General features: G+C 31.7%; 2 protein-coding genes across 3 annotated transcripts; one reads left to right on the top strand and one right to left on the bottom strand.

Annotated features, from left to right (window-relative positions):
• The first annotated feature begins 2,410 nt into the window (after window positions 1–2,410).
• LOC121119798 (sedoheptulokinase) lies at window positions 2,411–4,177 on the top strand. 2 transcript variants are annotated; one of them, XM_040714594.2, is made up of 2 exons: window positions 2,411–2,539; window positions 2,698–4,177. In XM_040714594.2, the coding sequence occupies exon 2, from the start codon at window positions 2,700–2,702 to the stop codon at window positions 4,116–4,118; it is 1,419 nt and encodes a 472-aa protein (XP_040570528.1). In that variant the 5' UTR covers window positions 2,411–2,539; window positions 2,698–2,699; the 3' UTR covers window positions 4,119–4,177. The 2 variants fall into 2 exon arrangements, with proteins under 2 accessions (XP_040570528.1, XP_040570527.1); XM_040714593.2 differs by having other exon boundaries at window positions 2,427–2,603.
• On the bottom strand, window positions 4,126–6,162 carry LOC121119797 (uncharacterized). Its single transcript, XM_040714592.2, has 2 exons — window positions 5,656–6,162; window positions 4,126–5,583 (listed from the first exon to the last, which is right to left on the bottom strand). Exons 1-2 carry the CDS (start codon window positions 6,073–6,075, stop codon window positions 4,351–4,353), a joined length of 1,653 nt encoding a protein of 550 aa, XP_040570526.1. The 5' UTR covers window positions 6,076–6,162; the 3' UTR covers window positions 4,126–4,350.
• Between the last annotated feature and the right edge of the window lie 8,452 nt (window positions 6,163–14,614).

Raw genomic sequence — 14,614 nt, 5'->3', positions numbered from 1 at the left:
GATTGTGGCCTGATCACCTGCAGCCAATTATGAACAAACGGAGTGTAACATCGCAAATAACAAGAATGGGCAGTATTTATGTATAATACATTGTTACTAAGAAACTCAATATTTGTAATATAACAACGAGAAAAAACTTTCTTGAATCTCACAGCGGTCCACCCCCGTCGTTTTATCATTGTGGTATCCCCCCACTCTGAGTGATTCAATGCTATTGCGGCAAACTCGTACTAAAAACAGGTTACCCCAGTCAACAGTCGCGTTAGTGAATGCGGGGGCTTGGCAAACTCCTGAGAGTGTATCCGCGAATCCCTGGGATTTGATCGAACCCAGGTTAAGAAATGCTGTGTTACAGGATCGTTTTTTAATTTTTCTCCGCACCATTTTGAATTTTTCTTGCTTTTATATATATTTTATCACATTTTTCTTCTTTGAAAATTTAATTTTTTGGAAAAAATTTAAAAAAAATAAATTTCAAATATTAAATTTTATGAAAAAATATAATTATTAATAGGTAGATTATAGTTTAAAATTATTCCTTATTAAAAGCAATTAAAAGCCTTTTTGATGACACAATATCAGAAGCATTTTCAAATAACACAGGGGAACAATTAGAGGCTCAAAATTTTCACCAATGAAATTAAGTTAAGAATATAATTTTTCTTTGATCGCTAAATCCAAAGGGGATTTCAGTTTTTCTCTGGGTTGTCAGGTTTCAGAAATATTTGAGATTACCTATAGTAATTCGAGACTATTATCGTCTAGATACATTTTTCATCATTAAGAGAATCATCAAATGGAAGTGTGATGAATGTAACTGATGTACAAGTGTTTTTATTGATTCTGTATCCTCTTCTGATTTTAAGATATTTTCATTTTTAGGCTGAAAAATGATGAAAAACGACTCTTCTTGATACCATTATAACTTATTCATCATTTATAGTGATAAAGAGTAACATAGCTCATATTATAGATAAATATTCCATCTTTAATTTTAAAAAATACCGATTTAAAAAATAAGGATCTTCAAGGACTTTAGTTCGACTTGGTATTTTTTGAGTGATCCCACTTTTTAGGTGGGTGTAGAAGCAAATGTCAAGTCATACATCCTCTTTGAGACACTAAAATTCTAATTGAATAAAATAAAAGACTTGATGGGACATATGTAATTATAATTAAGTAAAATATTAAATATTTTGTGTTCCTCTGTGTCATTGAATCACTCCTTGATTTGTTTATATATTTTTGTTAATTGATAAAAAATTCAAAATCTTATGGGGAGTAATAGTCATAATCGAAATTATTACAATGATTTAGTATAATAAAGAAATAAGTATTGGAATACAAAAACATAATTACCGATTACATAATTAAACACTTAAATCTCTGTAAAGTATAAAGTCCAGAATGATCGTTTTTGATACATTTTTTTTCTTGTATATAGTCCTATGGACAAAGGTATCCGCAGTTAGTGGGCTCGAGGGGCTGTAGCACCCCCTTCCCAAATTAAGGAATTTTTGCTTTCTACTAGAAAATTTAATATTTTGATTTTTTTTCTAAATAAAATAATTTTTTTGAGAATAGCAATGTATTTTTGAAATTTTTTGTGAATAGCTATAGAGTTTTGAATTTTTTTGTGAACAGCTGTGGATTTTTCACTTTTTTCTCCAAAAGACTTAATTTTTGAAATTTTTTTCCTTAAATTTAATTTTTTCTGAACAACTGTGGATTTAAAAAAAAAAAATCATAAATATTTTTATTATTGACTTAGACTTGGTACCAGTATGATTTTGAAAAATATATACTAAAAATAGCTGTCATTTGATTTTTGGACTCAGAGTATTTATGGAATAGCTCTCATTTTACGAAGATATTTTATGATAGTTTGACGCTCGCATGGATTCCAGTATTTTTTTTACATACAAATTAATATTATGTACAAAGTCCAACTTAGCTATTAGAAGAAAATAGTTATACATGTCTTATTTTTATTTTTTGTCCGTGCAACCAATGACTAATTAATGAAATATACGTTGTTTTTTAACTCTTTTGAAATTAAATCTAAATATATAATACGACTATTTATTGCTACTAAATATTATGTTTAATGAAAGCTGCAGTGCTCAAGTCTTGGACTTGGACTACGAACTGGGCGGACTCCAAAATGTACGGCTTCGATATATGCCTGTAATTTTATCATTTTTACCAAGTAAAGGTGTATGCATGATTTATTCCAGAAATTATATATGATTGTATTATTAGAACTTATACTTCGCCCAAACGTTATTTCAAGGGGTTTATTTAGATTTTTTAAATGAACGTGGAAGATTAGTTAGATACTTTGATCAATTTAACATTACATCACTAAAATAATGCAAAGAGCAGTAATATTGATAATATATATAATTTTTTTTAAATAAATAAATAAGTGTGAGCTATTTAGATTTTAGTAATGACAACAAGTATCAAGTTTAATTATTCCATATTTTCACAACAACATATGGAGAATTTTCAAATAGCTAATAAGCATATTGATTCAGTAAGATTTATGCATATATTTGTTTCATGTGTATTCACAAAAAAATATTTCAATTTATACAATCGTAAGCAAAATTTACAATTCGATTCGTCATATTTTTATATATACTTTTTTGTTGTTGTGATTAATCGATTAAACTGACATTAAAATTATTTCAGTCATGGATATGTCGATAAAAGAATTATTACTTGGAGTCGATATTGGAACAACAAGTGTTAAGGTTTGTCTTGTTGATGTAGCCACTAAAAAAGTAATTTCTTTACAGAAAAAAGATACTGCCGCTAGAATAACTCCAGACATTCCTGGAGGGGATTTACAAGATCCTAGTCGCATATACTATGCTTTACATTCTTGTATGAATCGCTTGCCAAAAGAAAATCTATCAAAAGTTAGAAGGATTACGTTTTGTGGTCAAATGCACGGTGTTACTCTATGGAATAAAACATCTGGTTGGCGAAGGAAATGTAAAAATTCTTCAGACCAATTCGAGGTTGGGGATGTTAGCCCATTGTATACATGGCAAGATAAAAGATGTGATTCTCAGTTTTTGAGTACTCTTCCTCGGCCTAATTCCCATTTGAGGGTTGGTAGTGGATATGGGTGCTCAACCTTAATATGGTTACATCAAAGGAACTTGTTAAAGAGATACGATTACTGTGGAACAATCATGGACTTTATAATTGGAATGATAACTGAAACAGAGAACCCAAGTATCTCTCTTCAAAATGCTGCATCCTTTGGTTACTGTAATACGATCACTAGACAATGGAACGCAGAACAGCTAAGGGAAATAAAAGGATTTCCTCTGCATTTTCTCCCCAACATTTCGAATGAAGATCAATTTCTCAAAAACTCGTGGTTTGATATTCCTCAAGGAACTCCGATTTCTCCATCACTAGGAGATTTTCAATGTTCAACTTTAGCTACAATAAAGAATAAAAAATCGGCAGTACTTAATTTATCTACATCAGCTCAAATTGCTTTCATAATACAAGAGAGTCATTTCATACCCAAGGATGAAAATGAAATCATTGAATATTTTCCATTTTTTGACAATCAGTATATGGCAGTGGCAGCAAGTCTAACTGGTGGTAATGCTTTGGCCGAATTTGTTCATGCCGTTCAATGTTGGGTCATTGACTTAGGCTTAAGCATTCCTCAATCAAAGATTTGGGATAAATTATTAACTCATGGGGACAATGCTTGTGATGAGGAAAACCCACTACAAATTAGACCGACAATATTTGGAGAAAGACATAATCCAGAAGAGAAAGGCCAAGTATCCAATGTAGTTCCAGCTAATTTAAACCTTGGTTCCATAACTCATGGTATTTGTCGAGGAATTGTGCAGAACATGGCATCCATGATGGGAACCAAAGATTTAAAAAACGCGGGAATAGAACTCATTATGGGATCTGGATCCGCATTACTCAGGAATGAAATTCTAAAAAAGGAAATAAAACTTGCTTACGATATTCCTGTTGAATTTGTTGAACAAGGAAATGCTTGCTATGGAGCCGCTTTACGCGGAATACATTTAATGGGACATCCCATTCATCACAATAATGAAAAATTATAGGAAAATATTTTTTTAAAGCAAATTTAAAGGTTTTTAATAAATGTATGCATAATAAATTACATATCCTAAAATGAAAACTTAATTACACTGAAGGGCGAAATTTTAAGACAAATCATCCATATTATAAAGTACATTTTTCGAAAATATAATAAATGAAAAACTAAAATAGCCACGAAAATTAAATGATTAGGAACTATTTATATAAAAGTATAAAGATGCTAAATTGTAACTATTAAGCCCCACTTTCTGTCTTTTGAGTGATAGCGGACTCACTTGATTTAATTTGATCTGTAATAGTAACAACGTCATTTGAGGTAGGTACTATTTTATGAACCCGGCGTAAGTGAATAAATACGTTATCCTTCCTGACACAGCAATATTTACAACGCGAACATTTAAAAGGTTTTACCCCTGTGTGAATACTAAGGTGTTTTTTGAGACGATAATTTTCAAAAAAGACTTTATTACATTTGGGACAAGTATATGTCTTGGTTTTGTCATGAGATCTTCTAATATGCTTTGTTAATGCTGTACGGTGAGGCAAAACTTTACCACACTGATCACAAACAACGGATTTTTCACCTCCTATATCATGAGCATAAGCAATGTGATTTTGAAGATCACTAGGCAATTTGAATTTTTTGCCACATTCAGAACACAAATGTTTTTTAGGTTTACAATTGTGATGTTTTTCAAAATGTTTAGATAAATTTTCGTTGGAAATTATTTCAAAACAAAGCACACAACATCCTTTTGAGGCATCATGTGATTCATGGAAATGTGCATTTAAAAGCCTACGATTCTCTAAGGAATGTCCACAAAGAGGGCAGTTAATGACTTCTTTAAGGTTTATACGCTCTTCATGAATATTAGAATGGCGAATATAAGAGCTTTTTGTAGTTAATTTTAGGAGGCAAATGGAACAATCAATGGAAAAAAGTTTACGTTTAGATATTTCTTTCTCTTCCACAAAATCAGGGTCCTTTAGACAGTGTTTCTCGTGACGATTGAGTGATGAAATATTTTTGAATGTTTCGAGGCATTTCGAACATTCGTTAGAAGACATATTGTCCTCATGGAAAGCTTCCTGTTCTTGTTTAAGCTCTAATTTCTGTTCATTAGTCCCCGAATAATTTGGACACCTTCGCTTATGACGACTGAGTGAAGAATTATTTTTGAATATTTTGAGACATTTTGAGCATTCGTTGATATTCATATTTTCTTCATTGAGGATTTCATCCTCGTCTTCTTCTTTAAGCTCTGATAAGCTCCAGTCATTTTCCAGTGTATCATTTTCATAACTATCTTCCATATTGTTCAGTATAGTAAGCAGGGATTGACATTCGTTGCAGAGTCCAGGAGTGTTTTCCAAAAAGAATGAACATTGTCGACTCCTAAATGCGATCTCTCCTTCCCCTTTGGATGGTTCTGAATACACATCCTTAAGTAGAGAATCATTCAAAGTCTGAAATTAGATTAATTAATAAGAAATACTTCGTATCTCAAGTCTCAACTACTCAAGTCTTAAAGATCACACCTGATTCCCAATTCCAAGACACATAAATAATTTTCCTTCATTTATGCGATCCAGAATGTGCCCTCCATCTAATCTTTCCTCTTTCAAGACCTTTCCATGATATGAAAGAAGTTTGACAGTCCCTAATTCTACTACCACATATAATTTTGGCAAATATCCGCTCAATTCGATAATAGAGGGACGTATTAGGAGGAAAGAGGATCCATCATTCTTTTGAATAGACTCACAAGATCCCAAAGATGAGTAGCGAGATACAAGATTGTCACGAATATCCAATAAAGATCCCATTCCACTATCTTGTTCAAAGAATATCAATAGATAATATAATATTGAATATGAGACGAATATAACGATCAATATTTGTTTGTTGTTGTTATTAGGCGATCTTTCTAGACATGTAAACAAAGGGAGCCATGCCATCTAGCTATTTTTTTATACTTTTTCGGTTCGTAATATTACTCTTGACAACGTCGTTATAGACACATTACCTGTATTGTTGTATTGGATTCGAGTATTATATAGAAATAATATACATGTATAATAGTAATACATATATTACTATTAACCTTGATCAATACTATAAAAATAGTAGTTGTTTAGACTTAATCTATCCTGTTCCTACATTTTTATTGTATAATTCCAAATAAATTTTGTTGTCATATTTTTTTCTAATTAGCACTTAGTTCTTTGATAGTCTTATTGAGGTAGCCAGTGACTTAATTATTGAACTTCGATTTATCGATGTTCATTTTTTCCCTTATTCCTTTACGCGGGCTCGACTTAACCCAATGCTCAAAATTCGAACTCGAATTAATTCAATTAATAAAACTTGATAGATATATACAGGCTTGTTAACGGAATGGAATTTTTTTTTAAAGGATCAACGCTATAAATGAGATTTTAGCGTTCTGTCACATTAAGTGATAGTAATTTCGGAAGGGGTGTAGTTGTCCACGGTATAAGTAAAATACTAGTATGCAAATTCAGAGGTAATATGAAATTGGGAAGGAACCTGAAGCCCCCACCCCTGCAGATGCCCCTGGTATTAATATTCTTGTAAATTTGAATTAACCACACTAAAAAGTACATAATCATTTTTAATGTCCCTTTTACGCAGTAAAAATTTAATTTATCTTGTACTCTATGAAACACATTCTCAAACTCTTTGTTTTTTATTTTTGGCTGTAATTTTTGGTATGGATTTAAAGTACTTCACATTGAGTGGATATTGGAATTAGATAATATGTTTAACGTTATTGGTTGGAAACAAGATTTATAGTATTTCTATTAATCTTGACTGTAATATATTTTTTCAGTGTCGTCAACATGTCAGGGTTAGTTTAAAAAAAAAAACTATTTATTTTTATGAAAAATACACGAATCATATATATGTACAAAAGTTCAATCATTTATATTAATAAAATGGCAGGCAATATTTCAAAGAGATATTACGGCCAATTAAAGGCATCGAATTGAAATTTGTGGGATGAATTGAAATAGCCGAGTGTTAACTGTAGTTTAAAAACTCCGATTTATCTATTAGACTTAATTTGATTCAATATTGTCTTAGAAATATAATTGATTAATTTCCTAATTCTATTATTGTGGCAGTGAATTTTGGATAATTTAAGTACAATTAGCGGTGCCTCCAAAGGATTAATCAGAATCATTTGTTCCTTGAAATTAACTATAATCTGTAGGAAAATGTATTTTATGTTCAATATTGAGAAACATTATCCTAGCTTCCTTTTGAGATGACGTGCTACAAATATGCAATATATTACAATGACTCAGTACAATTAAGAATTGGTCATAAGTTATATATAATAGATTTTGATAATTAATTATGACTTAATTAATCTATATTTACATATGGGATTAAGATGAAATTGATATGAATAACAAAGGACCTGGTTATTCTACTTTTTTGAAAATAAAATATTGTAATTTTTAGTCGGGCATTAGTGTTTTGAACTTGAGCTTCATTCATTTTTGTATGATTCCCATATACATTTTAGACAAAAAAAAAAAAAAAAAAGCTTTGGCTACCCAGGCATTCATGGAAGCGTTCTCGTTTTCCTACATTCAATTTAGTTTAGTAATTTCATTTGGAGTAAAGCTTTAGTTTGGAGTATCCCACTTTTTTATGCCCCAAAAACTGTAGGGCTTCATTTAACGAGCTCACTAGTGTATTTATGTATACTCTACAAGTCTGGTACTACCTAATAAGTAGGGCTGATAATTTTGGTAAGAATAGAAAAGCGTGCGAGGAGAAATACTTAAGAAATGCTTATGGCATCATTGATTAAATAATATAAATCTTCTTCTATCAAGCAAGAACGTTATCATTCCCGCCTTTATTATTCGATATCAATATAATATTAGACGGTGATAGTCGATAGAAAAATGAATAAAATGCCTAAAATAACGTCGCCTTCTATCTAGATTTATGGAAATGGAGGACCAGGAATTTGGAAAATACTTACCGGATAAGAAACAGATGGTTTGTCGGATTTGTCGATATAAATGTGCCTTTAGTCCCTTGTTAAGAATTACACGCCACTCATTATTATCATATCAAGAGCATGAATATTCATCTAACAAATCAAGTTAGTGATGAATACATCAAGTAAGACTTTAACTCTGATCTCACAAAGATGCTTATTGCATGTAGTATAACCTTATCCATTGCTGATCATCTATGTTCAAAAAATTTATGGAGAAATACACTTCCAGGAGAACCATAATTAAATTAATGGAGCATGTTGGTACTGATGTCATTTATAGAAATACATATAAAAATGTTTTGAGGCATCCACACCAAATGAAGATCAAGTTATCTGTAAAAAGTATAAAATATTTACTAATTTCGAAATGGAAATCTGAATTTTGTACTATCTAACAGTAAGTATTCATATTTTTAAATCTAATCATTAAGTTTGATTCTATTATAGCTAAAAATATAAAGAATTGTGATACACAACACATAAAAGGCAAAAACAACGGCTTAAATGGTCACAACTACAGGGGTAGTAGCTTTGGATGGTTCGCAACTAGTTTGTCTGACACTAGTTTCTTCACTTAAAGACTTGGGTATGATCATTAGGTTTTCCAATATTACATAGTCAATAAATATTACTTTTTGTCACTTAAGGATTAGCTATGGTTCATAAGCTCCAAGAAATGATGTTCAAAAAACTCATAAAAGGCAAAAACAACAGCTTAAATGGTCACAACAACGGGGGTATTTGCATTGGGTGTAGCATTATAATTAGCAATTGTGTATATCCTTCATGATAATGGTATGTTGTTATATAAGCATAAATAACGGGGGAAAATCTTTTTGATGCTCTTAATAAGGAGTAATATCGCCGGACATTACTACATAATTAGCTTTTGCTCTAAATCTTTAAGAAGGATTTATTTCTAACATTTTTTTTATTAGTATATTTATTGTCCCATTCTATGATTTTGACATTTACTTTATTATTAATAATTAGTTAGATCTCATCGGTAGAGATTTGTCTATCCTGTGTACAATTGTATATAGCAACTTCCACATGAAGAAGAGGGGTGATTATCTTTTTGATTAAAACCACGTCTCGCTTGTGTCTTGCAACCTAAAGTTGTGACATATTTAACTGGATTTCGATGTCAGAACAAGAAAGTATTATTTGGATCAATCTATTATTTCAATATTCTGTATATATAATTTATTGTTATTAGGTATATGATTCCAATTGTTCAATTTTGTATATTTAACATAAATGTATGATGGTATATTTTTTAGTATTTAGATTATATTTAATTAAAGCCTTCTTTTTTAAACTTGGAACTTCAAATATATTTCGAAATACTCTACTTTGTCGTTTCATTAGCTATTATTCTGAGAATAAGGTTCATCATGAATTACAATTTCATGGAGTGTGACGTTATAAAATTACTGTAACGGATAAAAACCGTCTAAGTCAATTATACGTAGTATATCTTTATTAAACATTTTGCTAATAAATAATTTCGTTATACCCTCAAAAATCAATATAAAACAGGCTGATGATAATCACATCAGTATTTTAAACAATGATAACATATGTATTTCCCCCCCCCCTTTCTCCTTGCACGGGTTTTTTCTACAATACTATCAACTTTACTAATAAGTTATAATTGGAAAGCTGAACGGAACGAAAATAATGGTTGAACGATGAACGAAAAAAGAAAAATTGAACGGAACGCCCAAATTGGCGAACACTTACAACCCTGTATATATAACTCGAATCCAACAGTATCTATGTTATATTCAGTAATGAATATTCTATGTCCCACCGGTATGTTAAAATAAAAAAAAATATTATAATATATAAATGTAAAATTAATTAACAATATTGTATTTCAAAATTATTTAATATTTATATAATAGCTTTTAAAGGGTAAATAAATTGATAAATATTATTTGATCGCTGATAATTTATGTAAACATATAGGAGTTACGACGAAGATTCTAGATTTTTGGCATCCCATCTTTGTAATTATGGAACTTTATAGTCCAGAAGACGTTCAAAGTAGAACTACTCAGAAATACCCAAATTCAAGAAAGGAATTTGAAACTCTATACAAGTCATATAATTAATTCCAATTATGAATATTCAAATTTTACAGAAGATATAAGCAAAATGCTTGTCTTCTGCAATATTCCACTCCACATCGTTAATCATCCAAATTTTGTTAAGTTTATGGAAATTTACACTGGAAAAGTAATTCCCTCTCGCTTCTCCATTACCAAGTCAATGGAGTCTCAAAGTAAAGTAGTGTGGACCAAGATTTTAAAAAAATTGTGGGGAATGATATATTTCTTGCCATGGACGAAACTACTGACACTCGACAGCGATCTATGACTGCAGTATTAGTTGGTCCTTTATTGGTTAATTTTTGGGTCGTCCTTATCTCATTAATTTTGAAGGTATCCAATGATTACAAGTGTTGCCGTAAAAAGTATCAGCAACGTTCTTGTCTCTTATTTAAGAGGCGAAAGACTGAAGGTTTTCATTACCAACGGAGCTTCATATTGTATTAAAGCAACCGAAAACCTAAAACAACATTTTCCAATTATATTGCATATCTCTTGCTCATAGGCTGAACAGAATAGCAACGCTCTGACCTAATTTCTTTTAAAATATAAACACTATCATCTGAAGTGAATATATATTTTTTTAATTCAGGTGATCTAAAACAATTGACTACTACGCCAAGCACTTCAATTCAGTCAAAGAGTATATGAATGTTGTGTGGAAACTATGATGCAATCTATAAAACAAAAGATGTTTTGAAGAATGATCCACTTTTGTATGAAATAATGTTTATTCAACACAATTTAAATCCAATCCAGGTAACCAATAAAACTGTGAAAGAGAAATTATCGCTACTCCCAAGTGTAACTATCGTAGAAAATCTATGCAAGGATATTACGCTTGAACCTTTCAAAATTAATGTCTAGATGATAGGGATACATCAAATTTAGAACATTGCCACCATAAACCATCAATCACGATATAGAGTTTTTAACATACAAAAACACTTTTATCGTTAAATTTGATTCCGAGAGGGTTTCCAACGCGATGTCATACATAAATTTACCAAAAAAATCCCGTCTCACGAAGGCTCACGTCAAGGATATGACAATCAAATGGAACATTGGTATTAAGTATGAGAATAGTTGAATTATTTCTAAATATAATAATATAAATTAATAATTGCTACTTTAATTTTAAATAATACATACCTATTACATTTTAATCTATCATTTTACAACGATTCCATTATGAAATTTAACTAATTAGAAATATAATAAATTGATTAGATAAAAACTAAGTAAATAATAATAATAATACTTGTTGATTTATGATAACATTTACCTATCTTCATAAATCAATGTTCAATTCCCCTATCATAATATCTTTGACATGACTCGCTGTTAAACGGGACCTTTTCGGTATATCTATGTCTGACATCACACTGAAAACTCTCTCAGAATCACAGTTAACAATAGGAGTGTTTTTTTTATTTTTTTAAATCACTATTGTGATTGATGGTTTCAGGTGCCAATTCTCTCAATTCGATGTATCCTTTGTTTTTCTCTATCACTTCCAGACATTGAGTATTGAAAGGTTCAAGTGTAATATTCTGGCATAGATTTTCAACTATAGTTACACTTGTGAGTAGCGGCAATCTCTTTTCCAATGGGTTAATGGCTACTTGTATTGGATTCAAACTGTTTGAATAAACACTATTTCTGACGAAAGGGACTCATTCTTCAGAACATCTTTTACTTTTTTTATTGCATCATTATTTTCATCCATACCATTAATATACTGTTTGACTGAATTGAAGTGCTTGGCATAGTATTCCACTGCGTTAAGCCAAGATCCCTAACGCGTGAGGATAGGTGCTGGTGGGAGGGGAACTTGGCATTAAGTAGTAAATTTACGTTTTTTATCTCCTGAATTAAAAAATACTTTCTTCACTTCAGAGATGAGAGTGTATGTATTTTCGAAACAATCAGGACAGAGTGTAGCTATTCTGTTCAGACCATGACCTAGACAAGTAACATGAAACATCATTGGAAAATGTTGATTAAGGTTTTCGGCTGCTTTAATACAATATGAAGCTCCGTTGGTAATGAAAACATGCAGTCTTTCGCCTTTGTAATCTGGGCCAAGAACGTTGCTGATAATTTTTACGGCAACTCTTGAAATAGTTTTATTGTCGGCTTTCGTAACATTTTCCAAATTAATGAAATAAGGACGACCCAAAAAATAACCATCTAAAGAACCAACCAACACAACACAAGAAACGTAATGAATTATTGCTTTTCGCCCGAAAAGAAACAGAAAAAAGCCAAAAATCTGTTAAGTGGTAGTTAACAAATTCTTAATCTGAAACTACTGTTGAATGATTATTGGGAATTAGTGTTGGATCGGTCATAGGACTGATTTCCTTATCAGCAGGGGTGAATATTATATGCCCCCCCCCCCGGTATGTTAAAAAAAGAACCCGAAAATTAACGTGGTAACCCTCACAATTTGAAGTATATTTGAGAGTAGAGCAGCTTAGCTGTCATGACATTTTATTATATTTGCAGTGAGCAGCTTTGAGAAAGTTGGAATGAAAGGAAACACAAATCCTACTCCTTATATACATAGGAAGAAGTTAAAAAATACTAATAGACAAAATTTACTCCGATGAATATCCTCAATTCAAATCTGAGTCCATCGAGGACTAACACCTATAACTCCAAAACAAATCCTCAGTGTTACTCTGCTTCTTTCATAAGCTTACGCAAATTTTCAATCTGACTTCGTATCTATCAATGGTGAATAGGTAGGTATGGTTTCTCAATTATATGTATTAGTATTAAATATTTATTAAGTGTTAATAGATAATCTAACTTTGTGCTTATCAAGGATGAACGCTTTGTCAAATAAGATGAAAACGACCTAGTGTGGATCATTGATGTTTTGTCATACAATGGCAATACTCTGAACTAATGAATGGAGAGAATTGATTGTATTGATCAAGAAACTGCTGTTTATCTATCGAATTATAAGTAACCGACACGTTTTTGTTACATAATTTGAGTTGATATTATTAATAATGCAGGTTATGTAGTTATGCAGATGATATACTTCTATCTATGTGTTAAACCTTTGTCAATGGGATGCAGGGGTTCCAGGAGAATTTGCCTCAAATACGTACGCCTAGTTCTTTTTTTGTAACACGACAAACATGTTGGAGGCAAGCATGTGTGACAGCAAAAAAGGTTGACGGCAAGGATGCTAGAGGCAAAAGAGTGCGGGGCAAACATGTTTGAGGCAAAGTTGCATGTCACCGGATGCAGGATGCTATAGATTTGGTTATGGAATGGGGGAAACAAAGGTCTCAACTTTAGTCCATCAAATCAAGTGCTATAGTCTTCTCAAAAGTATATAAATTAAGGTCTAAATACTTTCCACAATTATATATGGATGGAAAAGTTATGAAATAAGCAACACAAATGAAGTACCTAGGTGTGGTGTTTGATAAAGGACTCACTTGCACCAAACACCTGAAAGAAAAAGCTTCGACGTGTTCTCGTATATGGAACATGGCAAATCCAGTCATAGGACAAAAGTGGGGGTTAACCTCAGATAAAATTATCTGGGTATACGGAGTCATGATCAGACCCATCATGATCTATGGGTGTCTTGTATGGGGGTACATCTTTATGGTAAAGAAAGGTGGAATAAAGAAATTAACCACAATTCAGAGAGAAGCACTCTTAGGCATGACTCATACCCTCCGATCAACACCAACAATAGGAATAGAGGCAGTGTTGGGCATTATTCCCCTCGACCTGTACATACAAGTGCAAGCAACGAAGTCTAGATGGAGAACAAGGCATTTTCTCCGGGCACCTGGGATGGCGTCAGTAATCTTCCAAGGTGTGACAAAGCGAAAGCGTGACCATGGAAAAAAAAAAGTCACAAGGCAAAAACGTAAGAGGCAAAAACGTAAGAGGCAAAAATGTTCAAGGCGAATACACCTGACACACCCCATAATGTTCTAATTTCACATATCATATTGATCTACTTTCAGGGTAAGATTTTAGAAATTGTTATTTTTTCGGCTTTATATGGATCTACTTGAATATGATGAATCGTGTCAAATAAGGAAACAATTTACGTTTAAGTAGTATCTTTTGGATATCTGTTAAATAAAAAGTTTTTCACTGAAGTGCAAGTAAGTACTAGGTATACGCCTATGAAATAAGACTTTCGGCCATTGGTCCCTAGGTGTCGCCAGTTAGAGATTATAAACCAGTCCGAAAATGTAAATGCTTATTTCGACATGTGTCAACAATATTTAATTCGTTGTTCGTATAGTTTCATTCAACAACGCACTTTTTTCGCACGTAAAAATGTAAAAT

This window comes from Lepeophtheirus salmonis, chromosome 6 (genome assembly GCF_016086655.4).
Source record: "Lepeophtheirus salmonis chromosome 6, UVic_Lsal_1.4, whole genome shotgun sequence".
Lineage (NCBI taxonomy): Eukaryota > Metazoa > Arthropoda > Copepoda > Siphonostomatoida > Caligidae > Lepeophtheirus > Lepeophtheirus salmonis.
The sequence above is the reverse complement of the archived record's forward strand: the minus strand, read 5'-3'. Positions and strand labels throughout refer to the sequence as shown.

Bases quoted from the DNA above. Each gene is read 5' to 3' on its own strand.
- LOC121119798 (XM_040714593.2), top strand. From the start codon at position 2,453: ATGACAACAAGTATCAAGTTTAATTATTCCATATTTTCACAACAACAT. The intron at 2,604-2,697 runs GTAAGCAAAATT...AAATTATTTCAG, and splicing joins ATATTTCAATTTATACAATC to TCATGGATATGTCGATAAAA.
- LOC121119797 (XM_040714592.2), bottom strand. From the start codon at position 6,075: ATGGCATGGCTCCCTTTGTTTACATGTCTAGAAAGATCGCCTAATAAC. The intron at 5,584-5,655 runs GTGTGATCTTTA...ATCTAATTTCAG, and splicing joins GTCTTGGAATTGGGAATCAG to ACTTTGAATGATTCTCTACT.